Source organism: Corvus moneduloides, chromosome 18 (genome assembly GCF_009650955.1).
Source record: "Corvus moneduloides isolate bCorMon1 chromosome 18, bCorMon1.pri, whole genome shotgun sequence".
NCBI classification, from domain to species: Eukaryota; Metazoa; Chordata; class Aves; order Passeriformes; family Corvidae; genus Corvus; species Corvus moneduloides.
The window spans coordinates 12,538,790-12,557,378 of NC_045493.1; the positions used below are offsets into that span (position 1 = coordinate 12,538,790).

Genomic DNA, 18,589 nt, shown 5'->3' on the forward strand with positions numbered 1-18,589 from the left:
CCCTTGCACACATGGTCTTGAGCCAGTTCAGGAGAGGGGCAGGGGAACTGGGCTGCAGGGGAACTGCTGGGTTAAATGCCTGACTTCACAGTGTTAACTGGCCAGAGAATCCTATTACGTGATAGGTAGCAAGCCAGGGACTAATTTATGGAAATTTTGACCTTCAGTCCCCTTTGACATTTTCAGATCAGCCATAGCCTGTGTGAGACATGAGAGCCCTTACAGTTAGGGGCTCTAAATCAGCCTGTGCAGCTGCTGGAGCCGACGAGCGGGTCAGAGGTAAGAATTCACTGAGGTTCGTGTGTGGGCTGCTCGGTGCCTGTTTGACATTTACAAATCAGTGACATTCCTCTGCACAGCTCAGTGCATACAAATCGCTTCAGTCACTCTGAGGAGGGCCCCTCATTTCAGTCAAAGGTGGGTTTGGGCATCCTTAGCCTTTCCTTTTGACTTCAGCAAGAACACATCCAAACAAATTCAGCTTTACCACCCTACAGTGGGACCTGCTCCCTCAGGAGGATGCAGTGGGGGGACTTTTAGGTTCAACCCAACCTCCAAGGACTTTGCACCATCTCCATGGTTTGGGTGTGAAGCTTTTATCACTAGTTACAGTATCAGACCCCTCACATTTTCATTAGTTGCCACAACAAACATTGTGTTTGTCCATTTTGTACCACAAACAGACACAGTCTCATTCCACTGGGTGCTGGGCCAATGACTCGGACCAAGAGAAGGCCAGTTGGATTTCAACAGTTTCCCATGGAAACCTATTTGCCACGAATAAAGCTCCACTGGGCTGAGCCATATGAGTGGGCTTGCCCCAGATTTCTCACAGTCTAGACTCTCTGTAGAGAGAACACATGATGAGAAAAACACAACCAGGGCTGTGGACAAAAGAACATTAGCCTCAGCCAGTTATTGTGCAACAAATGACCATATTGGCTTCAGCCAGCCTGACCTGTTTAACCGCTGCTGCTTCTCTGAACCCTGAGGGTTAATATGGACTCTCCGTTCCCCTCCATGCTGGCAGTGCCTCTGGCACACGCTGCTTCTCCTGGCTAGAGGCTGTGCTGCGATTTGGGATGCCCTTCCATGGTGTTTATGGTGGCTTTGACCACAAGATGGCTGGGATAGGGAGGCTGACTCCTTGGTTGTGGACCAGAAGCTGTGGAGCCAAAGAAAGAGGTGTGAGGGAGCAGAAGGGGTGAGGGCTGCCATGAGGGGGATATGGTGGGTTTGTGCACCTTGGTAGCCAAGGCTGCCATGGTGACCTGCTGCCTTGGTGAAGCCACCCTTTGCCACCTCAAAGTGAAGATGGCCAGTGGCTCTCAAAAGAGTCTCTTCCCTCACGCTCACAACACTGAGGCTACTTTGGGGGTGTGGGGGTGAAAGAAGGATGAAAATCAGAACTGAGGGGGAAATCAGCTATGAGTGAGGGAAAACTTGGGACAGCAGTGAGGGAATGAGCAGAGGGAAGCTGTGGCCCTGTGACGGCGTGGTGTGTGTGGCAAGGCCCCTTTCCCCGCCTTGGAGTGTGCAGAGATCGAAGAGGGACAAAAATCAGAACGGAGGGGAAAATGGAACGTAACCGAGAGAAAACTCGGACAGCAGTGAGGGAATGAGCAGAGGGCAGCCGCAGCCCATGAGTAGGTGTGTAGCGCGACCCCTCTCCTGCCGGCCGTGCGCGGGGGCTGCCCCGTCCCCTCAGGGGGGAGAGGGCGGGCGGGCGGCGCCGAACGCGCTCCGTGCCTGGGAAGCGCCCGAGAACGTGCGGCCGGGACAGAGCTGGGGGGCCGGGGGAAGGGGAGGGCGCTCCCCGACTCCCTCCCACCCTCTCCGGATAAATGCGCCGCCGGGAGGCGGCGGGCGGCGCAGCCGGTGGACGAGCGCGGCGCGTCCCTGTCCCGTCGCCGTCCCGTCCCCCGCCGCGCCCAGCGCTCCCTGCCGGCGGGGCCGCCCCGGGCGCTGCCGCGCGCACTCGGCTGCGTCCCCGCGGGGCTGGGCGGGGGGATCGGGCTTCGCTTCCCTTCCCCGGGAACGCCTGAGGGCGGGGGCGGCCGGGCGGGCAGGGCCAGGGCCGGTGGAGGGGAGGCGGCCGGGACACCCCGGTCTGGCTGATGCTGGCGCTGCCCCGCGCAGCACCGGGCTCCGGCAGGCTGGTAGCGGCGGTCGGGATTCAGGAGGGGCCCCCCGGGCTCCCTTCCTCTTCCCTCCCTCCGCGGCGGGCGGCGCTGGAGGATTTTCTCCCGCCGCGGCCCCTTCGCTGTCCCCCAGACATGGTAGGTCACCTCCAGCTGCAAGGGATGGACGAGAGCCTGAAGGAGAAGAGCCGGGAAGGCTTGCTGGACAGCCCGGACTCGGGGCTGCCCCCCAGCCCCAGCCCCCCCTTCTACTCCCTGTCGCCCGGTGAGGGCCGAGCAGGGGGCAGCGGCGGTGCGGAGCCCCCGGCCCCGGGCCACCGGCGAGAGGCCAAGGACGGCAAAGTGGTAAGAGCCAAACCCGGGCACCGGGCTCTGTTCCCACCGGGTCCCGCGGGGGAAAGACTGGCCGAGCCCCGGAGCGGGGGGCAGGCAGGAGGGCGCCTGTGACCGCTGCCTGGGCACCCCTGGGCTGAGTTCCCCCCGCAGTGCCCCTCCGCCGGCCGAGGGCACTCCGGGCTGCCTGTGGCGGCTGCAGTCCGGTGTTGGCAGCTCCGCTGCTGTGCCAGGCAGGGCTTGGTCCAGTGCCGGGCAGGGTTTTTGGATACACGCACAGAGTGTTGGCAGTTTGGCTGGGTGAACCCTAATAACGGTGTGGGAGTGAGACCCAAGTCGAACCAGGCTCCCCTGCCCACCTTCGGAACAGAAAAGTGTAATTGCTTTCTCAGTGACACTGCTCTGCCTGGTAGGTACAGGTTGGAGCTGCATCCATCCGGACCGAGGCAGGGTCTTCTGGCTCCCAGCCATCATTACGCCCTGGCATCCCACATCTGGTTTGTGAGGAGCGTGGAGCGACGTTTGCTGGAGCCCTGGCTGAAAGAAAGCCAGAAGTGCCTGTTAGCTGGGGCAGGGTAGGGATGTGTGTCCGGGGAGCTGGTGCGGGACAGACTCTGGGAAAGGCTGTGTGCCGCTGCCCTTTGCTGGAGCGGGGCTTTGTGGCATGAGCCTTCGTGAAAGATTTGTTCGCTGGCGGCTGAGCGGAGCCAGGGGTAGTGGTTTGTAAGCTCAGACAGCTGGCAGGGTACCGCAGCTTTCGGTCAGCCTGATGCAGTGCCAGTGAAGCGGTTGAATGTGGAGTAGGATTTGGGTAGATTTATTATGACCATTATTCTGCTTTATTTGTTTATTTCTATCCCTGAGATATAAAACCTGTTTTAAAACACAACGTTCAGAGCATAAGCGGTGGTGGTGGAGGTTTTTAAAGGATGATTAAAGTTCTTCCCCAGGGCTCTTGAAAAAAATTTTAAACATGTATAAAAGATGTTTGTAGGTGTATTCAACGTGGTTAATTGGCATTTATATGGAATGAGAACTGCAGCACAAATTTTTCCATGAGAAAAAATTATCTACCTATGGTTTAGTGACTATTCAAAGACTTCTTTCCCATAGAGACATTTTGCAATGACTCCTCACACCCTCGTGCTCTTTCTCAAGCTCTAAGGCTGTCTGGGCATATTATTGAAAACTACCTTTTACTCCTGAACATGCCAAAACCTTCCCCATGAACAATGACTCCTCACAGTGGAGAGGGTGTGAGGTGTTATTACAAAAGTCAAATCTCAAACCTGCTAACGCCGCAGTTCCTAATATGGAGCCTTACCTGCAGATGCCTGGGCGTGTGTGCCATGTCGATGGGAGTGTTTATGTACAAAGTTACCCACACACCTCTGATTTGGCAGGATCAGGCTGTTGCTGTGTGTCTGTATAATAAAATGGGGGAGGAAGGTGCGTGAAGGCTGCTGGACCAAAAAACAGCAGGGGTGGAGGTGTCTGCAAAACTCTGAAATGGGGATATGACAGTCTCCATTCCAGCAATATGACAGTTGGCCACCACTCCACCCAATAAAGACCTTGGATATTGAAGAAGAAAGGGCATGAGAAAATTTATTTCAGTTCATGGGCTGTTAGGATTGAGAGTTTCAGTGCTTGACTCCTCCAGGGAAAAAAGTTACTCCTGTGATCTGTATAAGGTAATACTAAGTTTTCCAATTATTTTGATCATTAATGAACATTTTAGACACTTCAGAAAAGCTCACACTGTAGATGTTTCTAAATTTTGTATCACATTGCAAGGGCAGCCCTGGGCTCCTGCTTATAGTATGGGTTCCATACACTGGGGGTATTTCCATGCTCTTAGCAGGTACAGAAGGTTGCAAGGGTCCAAATGCTGAAACGAGTTGGACTGTATTATTTGGAGTGGTGCTGGGCTCTGCTCTTTAACTCTGTTTGGTCCACGGCAAAATAATGAAGTAAATAGGAATTTTCACTCTATTTGACTACAGAGAGTTTCACTTCCTCTCATTTCCACTGTGCAAATACTGTACTTGCAGCTGTTATTAAAGCAGGAAAAATATGGAGAGCATTGCTTGCTTCATACTTCTAAATTGCAGTGTCTAATTAGCTTTAATTTTGCCGTTTAACAAGGGCTTGCAGATCTATGAGCAGTTATGCAACCCATGAATGTGCTTCTGTTTAAGTCTACTCCTCTGCTGTTCATCAGAGCATGCAGAATTGGCAAATCAATAATTGCAGCTATTTGCACACCAAGAAATGCTTTTTTTAATCGCCTGTTATATTAGTGTTTGTTTTGCTTATAAACGTGACAGAGCCAGGAACACAGCCTGCACTCTTTGTGTTGGAATACTATAAAACCATATATAAGCTCAGTCACCAACAGCCAAAGTTCTAGTATGTACAGTTACAATAAATTGCTGTCAGGTGAAGGAAACAACATTCCAGATCTGAGTGAAGTGTTTCATGCTATTCTTTGCTGCAGAACTATCAAACCACCAGTCTGAACCCAGTTGCGTTCCTCTGCAGCCAGCTATTTTGCTCCAACCTCACAAGTATGTTACAGAATTTTTCTGCTTTAGGGCAGCCCTTCTCATGCAGACTAAAAGGGGATTGCATGCTCTTATCGAAGACTTTCTTGTGTGTAGAATCTGTGCTCTCTCTGCTCTGTGTTATTAACTGTGACTCTGAAAAAGTAAACTCTCTGCTCTTTAATAAGCACAACTTTGTTTCAAAGACAATGCACCATTTATTCACATTTAACCAGCCAATTTGGGAACAGCTTTGGGATCCAAGAAAATATGAAAGGCAATTTAGGGCCAGAGTCATAAATACCACAAGTTCAACACCATTTAGGGACTTTTTTTCCCCCCGCGTTTTACTTGTAGTGCAGAATAAATTTGCTTTTATTTCTTCAAATAAAGTCCATGTAGGAAATTTGTCAAGTGTTTTGTGCTTAAGTGCAAATATCCTAAGGAAAATAGAAGGTGACTTTTACCTAGTTCTGCCTTTTAAATCTGAAGCATTATTAAATTGATTCTTATGACTTAGGTTACTGAATTCTCTAGGCTGTGCCTGTAAAGCTGGGCCAAAAGGAACAGAAGTACAACAAAATAAATCCCTAATAATATGCACAAAGAAGCAGTTGCTGCAAGCGTAGGGAATGAAATGACATCAAAGTACCCATATCTGCTTAGAGTTTTCCCTGTTGTTCTTGCCCTGGGATGTAGATTTAGGCTACAAGAACTGCTTTTGGACTGTGCTGAAATATGTGCTTTGCATTCATTGCACAACTCCTAATGGATATCAGGGGACATCAGGATCACATTCATCTGCAGAACTATCAATCCTACCTTCTTGAAGCAGTAGATTTTATGTTCCTTCCCAACAGTGAAAGGAACTTTTGCCACTGCAGTGAGTTCCTTTTTCTTTGTAAGACTTAAGTACTTGTGCACTCAACCTGCCTCAGTGAGTACTGACTTCTGTGGGGCTATATCCCAGTGAATCAGCTGTAGGGATGTAGGGAATTTCTACTTACATTCAGGATGCAAGAATGGTTCAGAATCACTCTTGTGTGGTGGGAGGAGATTCCAGCTTCATCTCAAGTATGGAGAAGGAGACCTCCCCCCTTGGCACAGCCTTCACAGACAACAAGTGTGTGCCAACCCTGTTAGATTAGTGGCTCATAATAAAAAAACCCAAAAAACCCAGAACATCTCTTCCTGACATGCAGCATTTTGAAGACCCCTTCTGTCACAGAGCCAGCATCTCATCCTACACTGACAGTGCTCCGGGAATGGGACGATGTCTTGTAGGGACTGGGTGGGGAACGTGGCCATCAAAGGCTTTCCGTATGTAACTTCCAGACCTGCCAACACCTACAGTGAAAGCACACGTGAGAGGGAGGCCCAGCAGCCCGGCCTGAGCCAGCCTGCAGCCCGCACACGAGGCAGGGGATGTGACTCTCCAAGGCTGTGTTGGTCCCTGCAGCTCTGGGAAAGCCCCAGGCTGGTGTGGGGAGCGAGCCACCCATCTGGCACCACAGCAGGGTTTGCCTCAGGGCTTGTTGGCAGCCTGGCATCCTGACCCACTTCCAAGCTGCTCCCATGGGGCTGCATCCTGCAGGAATTCCCCCGGCAGGGGCTGGTGGTGACTTCGGTTCCACCCTGTGTCCTCTCCTGGCAAAGGACAAACCCACCTGGCTGTTCCCTGTCCCTGAGCCCCATGCAGTTCTGGATATGCACCCCCTCCTCTTCCTTCTTGGTGAAGAACAGGGAATGGCTGTGGGCCTCACTTGATCTGCCTCACCTGATCTGACAGATGTCCCTTTGGGGCAGATCAGGGAAACAGGCATCAGGATCTCATCATCTGCTCTGAAAAGTGTGGCTCTGATGAAAGACATTGAGGGTGATGTCTTCTAGCTGTTGAATTTCCATTGTGTCCCTGCGTAACCCTGTGGACAATAAGCAAAGCAGCACACATTTCCCACTTGAAATAAAAGAGGGAGATAAGCAGGAAGGATGTAATTCTTTGAAATAATAAAGCCCTGCTTTCTACCTGAGGTTTGCATTTACTGTTATCACCTCCCAATATAATCTCATCCGGCTCTAGTATAAATTACTCGTAATGTGCAATACGTGCAGATATTGGGAAAATAAATGGTCTGTTAAACAAATATTGCTTATCTTCTAGAGCGGAGAATGTAGATGTGTGTCAAATAACTCAGCCAGATCTTTCATTATAGCTGTAAATAACAGCTGAGTAAAGTGACATTTTCATGGACCTGACATGTTACCATAGTGGGAAAATGTGGTGAGAGATTTGCTTATGCCCTAGCTAAGTTAGGAGCTGGGAATTTGGGAAGCTGTATCCTGTTTGTAGCCCTGACACTTGGAAAGCTGTTTCCCCTTACAGTCCCTAGAGGTCTAATGCCACATCTTAGTGCCTTCCTTATAATGACCATAGCAGAAGGAGTCGGTCAGTTCTGGTTCTTTGTGCTCTCTGGGGAAAGGTTTTGGGGGTTTATTTATTTCAAGTCACGTTAATTTCCTTTCCTTTTTCTTGCTTTGCTGCCCAGAATTTGGCAGCTAAAGAATAGTCAATGCTGTCGTTGAGCTGTAGATTGAATCCGTTCAGCAACCAGTTTTATCTGTGTTTATCTATCTGCTACTTGCAAAAAGCAGAGTTTAGCTGCCCAGGCCGTTACATGCCTGAAAGGCATCAGAGTTAAGGCAGAGGGAAAAATGCAGCCAAACAAGAAAGCTCTTCAACTTTTTAATAATACTGTAACTCTTTGCTGGTTAAAACAAATTATGTACTGGAAAAGAAATAAAAATAATAGCACAATAACTGCTTAATATTCACCTTGAATCTCTTTTGTAAACATGGGAGTCACTTTTTTGGTCTCTCATTCTATCTTTCATTTTGTCTTCTCAACCTTCCTTGCCTACCAGACTCTTTCTGTCCTTGCATGAAGATGGCAGGGTTGTGGTGGCTTTTGTGGAGCTGCATCTGGTAAGTACCAGCACAGCTCCAGTTCCTGGGGACAGATGAATCAGGTCCCCACTGCAGCGTTCCAGCACAGCAACCCTTGGATAGACAGACCTCGACTATGGATCACTTGTGGATAGCCTGGTCTGAAGTGATGTGGGCTTCTCCTCCTCACCATCAGTGACCCCCAGGAGTGTGCAGCAACCTCTGCTCCCTGCCAGCCTATCCATAGGGCAGGATAATACAGAAACCTGCCTTATTTGTGGAGTGTCTGGAGATCACCAAGTGATTCCTGGAAACGAGCCAGGGATCATGATTTTCTCAAGGGAGCTCAGCAATCCAGTGCTCCTCTTCTTTCAGCCATTCCTGTGCAGAAGGAAAAATAATTGAGTCAGTATTTTTTTTGACAGAATATTTTTGTTTTGTTTTCTTCCTTAAAGCAGATTGAAAGGAGTCAGTGTCAAACTCTTGCCAAAAAGCCAGCTTTTGACATGTGCCAAGCATATAACATTTCAGCCCCAAAGACAAATCTTTTGGAAAGCTCATATCCCCTGTTCCTTGCTTCCCAGCTCCAGGTGACTTGCAGGAGCCGACATTTCAGAACAAACATCATTGGAGGGAAAACAAAATGTCACCTGAAGTGCCTTTCAATGGCTACCGTGTGAAACCTGTGGTTGCTGTTTTAGTGACCCCTTCACGCCGTGCAAGCAAATCAGTTGCTGTTTGGTGAGCAGCCTGCAGGGTCTTTCAATCTCTATTTTTAGGCTGTGCTTTGTAAGTTATTTACATCTTCCATGTGCAGACTTCCAGGTGACTTCAAGGTTTCTAACCTGCAGCAGCTCACGGTACTACTCGAAGAGAGGTCTGAGTCTGTAATGCTCTCGACAGGTAGTAGAAATCCTGGCTTTGGCCTGCCAATGTCCGCAGTTCCAGCTTTCTAAACTAAGCCAAGCCTGCAGGTCTGAAGGTGGTGCTTATCTACAGCGTATGAAATGCCTTTTGCCACCCTTCCCTGCCCAGAGCAAGGTTAACTGTAACCCCAGTGGAAACAGTCTCATCATCGCCCCATCCAGAGCTAACCTGGAGAACACTTAATCCTGCTCTCGCCAAGTTCAGCAGCAACTTTTTGACTCTGATTGATGTCAGTCATGCATGCCAGCGCCTCCGTTTCTCTGTGCACACTGGTATTGTTTCTGCAGCGTGTTCTTGTTTCCTGTTCTCTGCAGTGGGACCTGTGCTTTCCACAGACGGGGATTGCCCACGCTCTGACCGAGCAGCACCCCCGGTGCTCAGCGGGCTGGGAAGGTTGTTCCCATACACACGCTGGGGGCCAGATGCCCCAGCAGTGTTCCTGCTAAGCCACAGGAAAGGCTTAGTCTCCCGCATGCTGGGGATGTTCAGAGCACACTTAGTGTCACCATTTGTTAGCAAGGAGTGTGAAGGTTTGTTTCCTGGAAGCCCTTCTTTGAAACTGCTTCTTTAAAGGAGGAGGGACACGTATCCCCAGCCCTATTTCCTTCATCAGTTCAAGCAATCTGCATCCCTCTGCAGGTGAACCCGCAAAGGGCAGCCTGCCTGCTGTTCACAAAGCTCACGAGCATGTGCAAATGGTGTTTGACTCCTGCATCCAACTGAACCTCTTCTTTTGTACAAAATGTCTTTAGAAAGAGCTCCGGCCATGTGCAGACTGTTACAAGCTGGATATTTGCACCCCTGTGAACCAAGGCTTCTCTGATGTAAACAATTCACATTTCAGAAGCAAAGAGCTTTATTTACAACCAGAAAGGCTGCCCTTGCCCTCCCCTGTCAAGAGTGTTGAAAGCAATCCAGGAATGAACTTTGCCTTTTGGCCAGTGTTTGGTAGGGAGGGTGAACATGTATATTTTTTTTTCTTTCCCCCCCCCCACCTATGCAAATACTGTTCTGTTTTGACAATGGAACAGAAATATTCAATCAAAAAGGGGGGTTGGCCATTTTACTTTATAGTACGACTTTACACAGCAGAAAAGTGCAGGGGTATTTCAGTATGAAAAGAAGAAACAGCTTTGTGGCTTTGGGATACAGAATTGAAGGGCTTGGCAAATTCAGATGGGGCAGTGACATCTTTTGCCTTAGCCTGAGGCAGAAAGCCCAAACCAGTAGAGGAAAGCAGACCTCAGCTAGCCATCTACAGACCCTGCACAGAGGCTGCCAGCCATCTCCTTTAAAGAGATCCTGTGTCCCTGTGTGTCGTAACTATCTGCTGACAGAAAAGTAGTGGCAGAGACTGAAACCTGCAGTGACATTTTTCCAGGAGGGCAGGATTAGGCTTAATTAGCTGTTGGGTTTGGTCCAGGCACCAGACACAGGATCCCCATATGTGGGAACTGGTGTTTAGGAGCACTCCAGTACAGAGAAGTGGGATTACTCATTTCTGTGGTGGGCAGAGGAGCCTAGGCTGGTCTGTGACAATTTGTCAGAGTAAGTAAGTTCACAGTGCAATTAGCCTTAAAAATCCAGTTTTCAGTGTCATGAATTTGAGCCGCTCCATTCATTATAAAGTCCTGGCTTGCAACTGGCTTCTTACATTGCAGAGGCCACAAGGTGCCCCAGTGTCTCACCCCACCCTCAGTTTTATGGTTAACAAGAATGTCCTTTGGAGCACAAGAGCCATTTTTGGCACAGAGACTTCAGGAACAGCAAGTCTGTCACTTCCTCTGCTGGATTGTTGCAAGGGATACATGATTTTATGTACGTATTTGTGCATGTATCTATAAAAATATATATACATGTCTCACTTAAGTAGACCTACATCCTTTAAGTCAGCAGCCTTAGGCCCTATCTGTGTGTTAGGTCAGACATGGAGCACTTCTCCATGCTGACATATTCTGAGTATTTCTAAGACTTGTTAGTTCCTAGCCAGTAAAGGCAATATCAGGGCTAAAGAAAACTCAAAAACAACTGCTATTCCTCTGAGAAACAAGAAAGGAAGAAGGAAAGGCAAGGCTAAATTTCAGCAAACAGATACTGAAGCATGGAGTGGCAGAGATGTGGGCACAGTCACATACCTGGTGAGCTGGGGCAGAGGGAGGTGTTGGTAGGTGAGGACAGTCCAGGTGTTGTGTTAGGCTGCTCAGCTGCCAGCCACAGCACGTTATGAACTGTGCCAGCCCCATCTGGTGTGTCCCAACGCTTGCTGTGCTCTCCTTCCTGCAGATGCCTTACCTGCTCCTGAACCCGTCCATGCCAGAGATAAGGCCTCGAATGTACCCTGTGTTTTTTGGAGAAAGCATTGAGGTCAACCCTGAGCCCATACAGGAAATCAGGTACAGATGGGATTGGGTGGGTAGATGGGGATTTCTGTCTTTTTTTCTGGTGCTTCTGCCAAGAATTAAAATGTGTTTACAAATGGGAGTCATGGTTATTTTGATGGAAAGGGAAGGACAGGTGGGAGGGTAGTTCCTGAATTAAAGACACTGACAGCAGCAGAGGCAGAGGGGAGGAGGCAAGAACTGGAGGGAGGTTTCAACAGAAGGCAGCTTTCCTTCCAAGGCCAAGTCAAATCCAAGGCTATGAGAGAAAACCATTACCATCTGTGGGCTTGATGGCCTCCACTAAGTAATCTGATGGTCTTCATACCGTTCCCAGATGACTCGTATCTTCAGAAGGAGCAACACCCTTCTAATTGGCACCTGTTTTTGTTCGCTCTTGCCGCAGAGAAACCAACATTAGACAGCCCACAGGGACTGAATGAGCTCCTCCTTGTGAGGAGATGGTCCCTCAAGCCAGTGATGGAGATGTTCTGCCCTCCTGTGGGGCTGGTGCTATGGCCGATGGATAAATGTTGGTCTTTGCTCTTCTTTTACTCTTTTGCTGGTGTGGAATGTACCCTGCAAACAGCACGGAGCAGTTACACACAGCTTGGGGCAGGGACAGTGGGAGGACTGTAAACCCAATTCCTACCCCTGTCAACCTATGCAAACTTCTCTCTCTGGAAATGTACCCCAGTAAATCTCTGCTGGCTGAGGAACTGCCAGCGGGTATGTTTTTATGGTGATTACATCGGAGCCTTGTTTTATGTGTGCTGAATGACTTGCTTACACCCTAGCTGTGCAAAATACATTACAGCAGCTCAGATTACACGCGGTGCACAATCAGTCAGCCCCCTTCTGGGTGGAGGTAATGACAAGCACACACCCAGCTTTTAATCTTTTTTACGTGGAGCTGCACATTCCTTGGCTGCTGATTGCTGGAGGAGCATTTGGGGAGCGGGGAAAACCAGTGGAAATCCTGCTGTTCCCCATGGCTAGGGATTCTAGGAAAAGCCCTTTTTGTGGTCTGGTGCCCACACATCCCTTTTGGATGAGTGCAGAAAAAAGGCAGGGCAGTGACATCCTACCTTTTGTGGTTCTCCATCTGTTGGCAGTTCAGGTGGGCCAATTCCTTTGAGAGCAGTGGCTCGGGTGTTGGGCAGCCATAACCTACAATATCCTTTTGCTTCTCCTGCTCTTTCAGCATTTCTTGGATTTTCTGTAGGCTCCAACAAGCAACCTCACCCCTCATCTCCCAGCACTCAGATTTTAGCTGGTTTGGGCATTTTTGTGCAATGATGGCAAGGTGGTATAAAGAAATAAAGACAAACAGCCTTGACAGCTCAACAAGACCATCACAGGGTGTTTGTGTGCCTCAGGGCTGAGCTGAGGCCCCAGTGAGACCCACAGAGAAAACCAGAGGAAGAAGAGCGTTGCTTGGAGCCTGTGCAACAAGGTGTTTTCTGCTCTGGTACGACCACATTGCAGAAATGCTGAGATGGATTCACAGCAAGGTGGGGTTCCAACAAGATTCCCCAGCAGGACAGAGTCCTCTTGGCTTTGGGTTTTGGTATCTGCCCCAGTGTCTGTGCAGTAAGAGGTGGTAAATGCTGCCAGCTTTGAAGGCTTATAGAAGAGTCCCTGCCTGTCTTACCTCCTTTGCTGCCTGGGCTGTGCTTCTGACTCCTTGCTGTCCTCTGTAGGTGCAATTCCGAGGTGAAGTACGACTCGGAGAAGCACTATCGGGATGACATCTTCTACGGCCCCATCCCCACCGTCACCACCTACAGCGAGACCATCATCGCTGCTCCCAATTGCACCTGGCGGAACTACAAGTCCCAGCTGACCTTCGAGCCCCGCCAGAAGCCGGTGAGGTTTCAGAGCACGACCATCATTTTTCCTAAGCGTGCCAAGAACATTTACCGGACCACCCTCAACTACAGCTTGGGTTGTGCCAAGCGCTGGTTTGCTTCCAGCGTGCAGCTGGAACTCTGCGAGGAAACCAACCCGTGCGGCTTGATGGCGACTGAATATTCATGGCTGGAGAAAGCAACGCCCTTGTCTCGGGCGAGGCTGAACTGGCTGGGAGGAGGTTTGCAGGGCACAGGATGGTTTTGATCAGTGAGAGGCTGGCTTGTATTTTGCGACGTTCCTGACATTCATGATCTGGATTTTATTTTTGGGTTTTTTTTTCCCCCAAGCATATCTATTTTTGGCTTGTGTTTAGATGAAATCAAGATGACAAAGGACCCTGTTACCCATAGCAGAGTGATGCCTTATGAGCTCTGTAGGTCTCGTCTAGCACATAGGTGAGAGTCACTGTAAGCTTCAGAGCTATTTTGGTCTCTGCAAAGGGAAGACCAACTGCAGAGTCAGCGTCTGGTCGGCCCAGCACACACCAGGCCAGATCTCTTTTAGAGCTGAAATGCAGAGGAGGTGGTTATTTGTATCAGTACATCACAGCTTGCTCCAACAGCTCATCTGAGTGAGAGCTGCCGTATTACAGCACCGCAGCCACCCCACTTGCTGAGAGGAGTGGAGACTGTCACCCCAAGAAAAAGAGGATTTAAACAGGTCCCCCAGCTCTTGCTAGCAGCTGGATGTTTGCATACCATAGGAAGACACAGCACAACCAGGAGATGGGAGAAGGGCCTGCCCTCATGCACAGACACATCTTCTGTGAGGCCAGCCAGGAGTAAGTGGGGGAGATTGAGGAAAATGAGCAGCTGAAGGGCTGGTTTCTAAAAGTGACCGAGTGATTTAGGAGCCCAGTGCCCTTTTATCAAAAGTATTGTCAGATCAAGTGTGCCATGCTGTTCACTGCCTCTAGCACCCAATTTAAGGGATCTGTATGCTCTTGCAGACCTTCTGAGTTTCAGGGTGTGGCTGTATTGCAGAGAGGAGTGTAGGGCAGGAAGATGCTCCCTGGCTTCAAAGAAACCAGGGCAGGGTTAACTCACCCTCCCAATAGTTTCCATATTTGTGGAAATATGGGCAGCTTTGCTTCCTGTGGAGGAGCCGCCAAACTTCCTCAGTGTAGAGCTTGAAGGATTGAAGAGCCCAAATCCATCCAGGTTTTCCTTAATCAGCCAGGCTGTAGCACTAAAAACAGGTACTTTGCAAACAGCTGAGCTGTCTCTGCAGAAGGACCAAGAAACAGTGAGCAGGAGTCAGTGCAGGCACCCTAAGGTAAACCATCCCCCCTCATGAATCCCATCTCCTGGTATATCTTCACTTTGGTATCTTGCTGAAAGTCTGCAAGAGCCTGGATTCCCACAAACATATAACTTTTGAAAATAGCACGGAATTGTCTCCAAAAATCTTACCAAGAATTCTTGCATGCTGCTCAGACTTAGAAATAACCACACAGCTCCGGAAATTAATTTCCAGCTTTCTCTCTTCTAAACTTTCCATTTTGTTCCTGACTTGCTGTGAGTCTGATGGAGTTATTTCAGAACACAGCTGAGCAGCCAAGTCAGAAAGCCTATTAACAGTGTCAACAAGACGTAGCTGATTGCCCAGAACAGTTGACGCACAAACCCACAGAGATTAAAAAAAAAAATTCTGAAAAACTTGAAAAAATAATAAAATTAGTGACATGTAGAGATACTTTTTCCATCAGTTTCGAAAAGCAGTTGGTAAATGTGACCAGAACTGTGACCTTTATGAAACAGAGTTCTCTTGTTTAAAATGTAGCACAGTTTTTCCACCAGAGGTAAATATAAAGTCTTTAAATACAAACTTAAATCCTGACAGCTGAAGCATCATTAGTGTTGAAAGATGTGTGTTATGGCAGTGCTGAACTCTGCCTCTCTACTGGGAGTTAGGACTCGGTAGGGAGAAACCTCTCAAAGGATTTCCAAGGCTTCCACCTACTGTTGAATTCTTTACAGCAACACAAACAAAGATTATATTTGTTATTGGTCAGATTCTGCTGTCACTGTCTGTCAGCATCAAAGCCTGGAAACGCAGCATCTGCCTCCAAAGGGATTATTATGCCTGAAGCAACCATTCTCCCCAGGGCTCCAGCAAACAGGAGTGCTGTGGAGCTGGCTCAGGCAGCAGGGAGTTGGCGCTTGGATGAACGTGGTCCCCGTGCAGTGAGCTCGGTGATGCGCTTATTGCTAGTTCATCTTGAGGTGTGTCCTGGTGGCCATGTGCTGCTGAGCGAGCCTTGGGAGCAGGGGAAATGCCCCTCTGCGTTCCTGGGGACGCGTGAAGGCTCTGGAGGGCTCATTCCACACATCCCTGAGAGTCTGTGCAAAGGGGCAGGTTTCCAAGCTGACAGCAGTGTAATCCAGGTCCAAAAGCAAGGCCGGTACTCACACCCAGGAGATCCCTGCACGATGACAGATTGGACTGCAGGCACCTCCACTGAGCAAGCACGGAGACAGGCTGACCTCAGAGCCAAGGGGATGCCAGACTCTCCCTGTTGTGACCACACATCAGGCTTTGCTCCTTTTAACAGCTGGATTATTCCCCTGCTTCGAGCACAAAGCTGCAGTTCTTGATCATTCTGGTCTTTGAGTGGGACAGGTTTTCCCCAGAAAAATCCCTTTCATCGTGACTGGCTGCAGGCTTCTGCCCGCTCTGTCCACTGTTAGTTCTGTTTCCTAAATATCAGCTGCAACATTAAAAAAGAATTCAAGGCAAGCCAAAAAAACCTAGTGTGCAAATACAAATCCAGCAGAGAGACTGAACCTCAACCTGGACTTTCACCACACAGGGACAGGGGCTGCTGAGGCAAAGTCTCACAGGTGGATGTGGCTCCCGGGAGAGTGCAGTGGAGGGCTGCATCCTTGGCACTGGAGGGTCCCACACGCCCAGCCCAGGCCTCTTTGAAGCTTCATGCTTTGTTTTCTCTGCAAATACACTAGAAGTGACCTAACATGCTCCTGCTCCTTTGAGTTTAAGCAGCTTTTCTGGTCTTGCCATGTTAGGGAAAAAATAAGAGAGAAAGCAGCTTGGGTTTCTAGGCCGCTGAACACATTTTGAGCTGTGTAGCCACGGTGGCTATGGTGGGACTATCACCCTGGACCACATCCAGACTGGGACATTGCCAAGTGCCTGAGATCTGGAGAAATTTTTGAAAAATCCCTTCTTACATGGTGTCTCCCATGGGCCCATCACGAGCTGCTTTTCTTCTCAGCAAAAGCTGGTGTTGGAAAGGGACTTTGTTTTTCCTGAGGTCAAGGAAACCACAGAGAGTCCTTGTCTGGGCACAGATCCCAACCTGCCTGCCCACCCTCTGCCCCTGCTGCTCCCATCCCTGTGGGCTGGGTTAGGCAGTGGTAGAAGAGCCAAAGTTCATCTTACTCATGACTGGGAGAAGTGATGACTTTTTTTGTTTTGCTTGAACACCAGAAACTGAATTGTGTTTTTGTGTTGCCAGTCACTCTGGGCAGCCAAGAAGTGCCTTTTGCCATACCTGTAGTGTGTTTGTACATCTAAAGGGAACGAGTGGTCCCACTAGGGAGCTGCTTTTCTTTTAAATGGAGTGTTATTGATCTCAACCAACAGATCTTTGTTCTGTATATTTTCTCAAAGATACAAACCATAAATTTAGACCATGGAAAGGTGACTTTCCTTGAACAGCTGGGACTGTGGCTACACTCTTTCTCCCCAGGATCCTGACGTGCATGTTGCACAGCCCTGCAAGCCTGATGGGTAAAGGCAGACACTGCCTTTATCTTTTTTTTGACAGGGGGAAGATTGGTTTTTTTCAATATGGAAAGTCCCTATTCAAAGGTGGGGGGTCTCTCTCCCCTTCATCCCTATGATTCTTTTGCCCCAGAATGCAACAGAGCATGTTTGTGTCTGGTCTGCCTGCATTGCTGTCATTGCATTTGGGTCCAAAAAGATGAAACCCTAACCAAATACTGAACTTTCAGAAGCTGTGGAATATGTTGCACAAACCACAGGGAAACTTTGACCAAAAGTTTACTGCTTGTCTTTATTTTTTTGCCTTTTTCTTTTTTTTTTTTCCTTCCTAAGCCAGCTCTACTTTTCTTAATGTGAAATACAGACAGATTTGCACCCTGGGTGCACACCTTCTGGGACTGATGAAATGGTGTTTGGGTGTTGATAGCAGTGTTTGAGTGAGCTGCTGGTCAGAGAAGTGAATGCTATTTACTATTTATGTTGAGTGTGTCTTAAAAAAAATGGGAAAGGTCACCAGAAGGCTAATGAGCAAAAGACTTTGTAGAGCAAACTGAAGACTAAAGACTGCGTGAATCTGAGCTAGAGGTGAATGGTTCTGTGTGTGAATACTGTGAGCTAGGATATTTAGCCATTGTAGTTTTAACCTGCCTCTTTTCCTGTAGAAGAGGCATCTTTGCCTTTCCTAGAGCTGAAACAAAATCAGATCCATCCTTTGTCACAGTCATTGAGTCCCGCTGAAGTCTGTGAGCATCAGCATTCCCCAGGCTCACGAGGCACTTTCTGTGTGTATCAATCAAACCTGCACAGAGCTGTGCCTCTGTGGGGATGGGGGAATGCTTTAGAGGAGATGATGGATCTTCTTGTGGGATATTCAGATTTCTATTGCCAGATAAAGTCTGTTCCCTGAGGATCACCTGATCGCTTGTAAGTTGATCTGTTCTGAACACCTCCCATAAGGCTCCATAACCATTGGATTTTATAAGTCTTGGGAGGCACTAATTCTTTTTCAGATACTGTAATGGCCATCAAAATGAGCAAAGTATCCTACCATGTGAATTGTGACCTGAGGATGGGGTTGAAAGGTGTCTGAAGGTTAGAGAAGGAAGAAGAGAACTTACAAGTGGTGGAAATGCATAAGGATGTGTCATATTTTTATTTTTGTAAAAGTCTGATTCTCTAAGTGCTTGTAAAGCACTTTACTGTTGTATATGTGGTGATGCAGTAGCTCACAATATCCTTTTATTTTTGTATATTCCTTCCTCCACCATAATCCCTTTCTGTTCAACTCATAGAGAGTAATTTAAGAAGACAAAATTTATATATCATAATAAAATGCTCAAACTTTCATGCTGACGTATGCAGAGTTTCCTTCCTCTTCCTTATCCCTTTCCTTGGTGCCTAATGCCCCTTTCCCATCCAGGGGGAACGTTTCTGGTGTGTCCATCCCTTCCTGTGGATTTCAGCCCAGCTCCCTGTGGATGGGTGGCTGTGGCACAGTCAGTCAGTGCTGTGATGTGCAAACCCTGCTCTGCCTCGTGTGCCCAGGGAAAGCTGAAAAGCTGAGGAGGAACTCTCAGAGGCAGCTTTGCCTTTCAGGATTTCCCTGGTTGGCAGTTTGAGCATTTCTTCACTCTCAATTTCCCTCTTCTGCTTCATCTT

The 18,589-nt window shown here is 48.7% G+C and overlaps 1 protein-coding gene across 1 annotated transcript; it reads left to right on the forward strand.

The window, feature by feature from the left end:
- The first annotated feature begins 2,030 nt into the window (after positions 1–2,030).
- RFLNA (refilin A) lies at positions 2,031–18,283 on the forward strand. Its single transcript, XM_032128028.1, has 3 exons — positions 2,031–2,486; positions 11,175–11,284; positions 12,973–18,283. The coding sequence occupies exons 1-3, from the start codon at positions 2,118–2,120 to the stop codon at positions 13,385–13,387; spliced, it is 894 nt and encodes a 297-aa protein (XP_031983919.1). The 5' UTR covers positions 2,031–2,117; the 3' UTR covers positions 13,388–18,283.
- Positions 18,284–18,589: the final 306 nt, after the last annotated feature.

Bases quoted from the DNA above. Each gene is read 5' to 3' on its own strand.
- RFLNA (XM_032128028.1), top strand. From the start codon at position 2,118: ATGCTGGCGCTGCCCCGCGCAGCACCGGGCTCCGGCAGGCTGGTAGCG. The intron at 2,487-11,174 runs GTAAGAGCCAAA...TCCTTCCTGCAG, and splicing joins AGGCCAAGGACGGCAAAGTG to ATGCCTTACCTGCTCCTGAA. The intron at 11,285-12,972 runs GTACAGATGGGA...TGTCCTCTGTAG, and splicing joins GAGCCCATACAGGAAATCAG to GTGCAATTCCGAGGTGAAGT.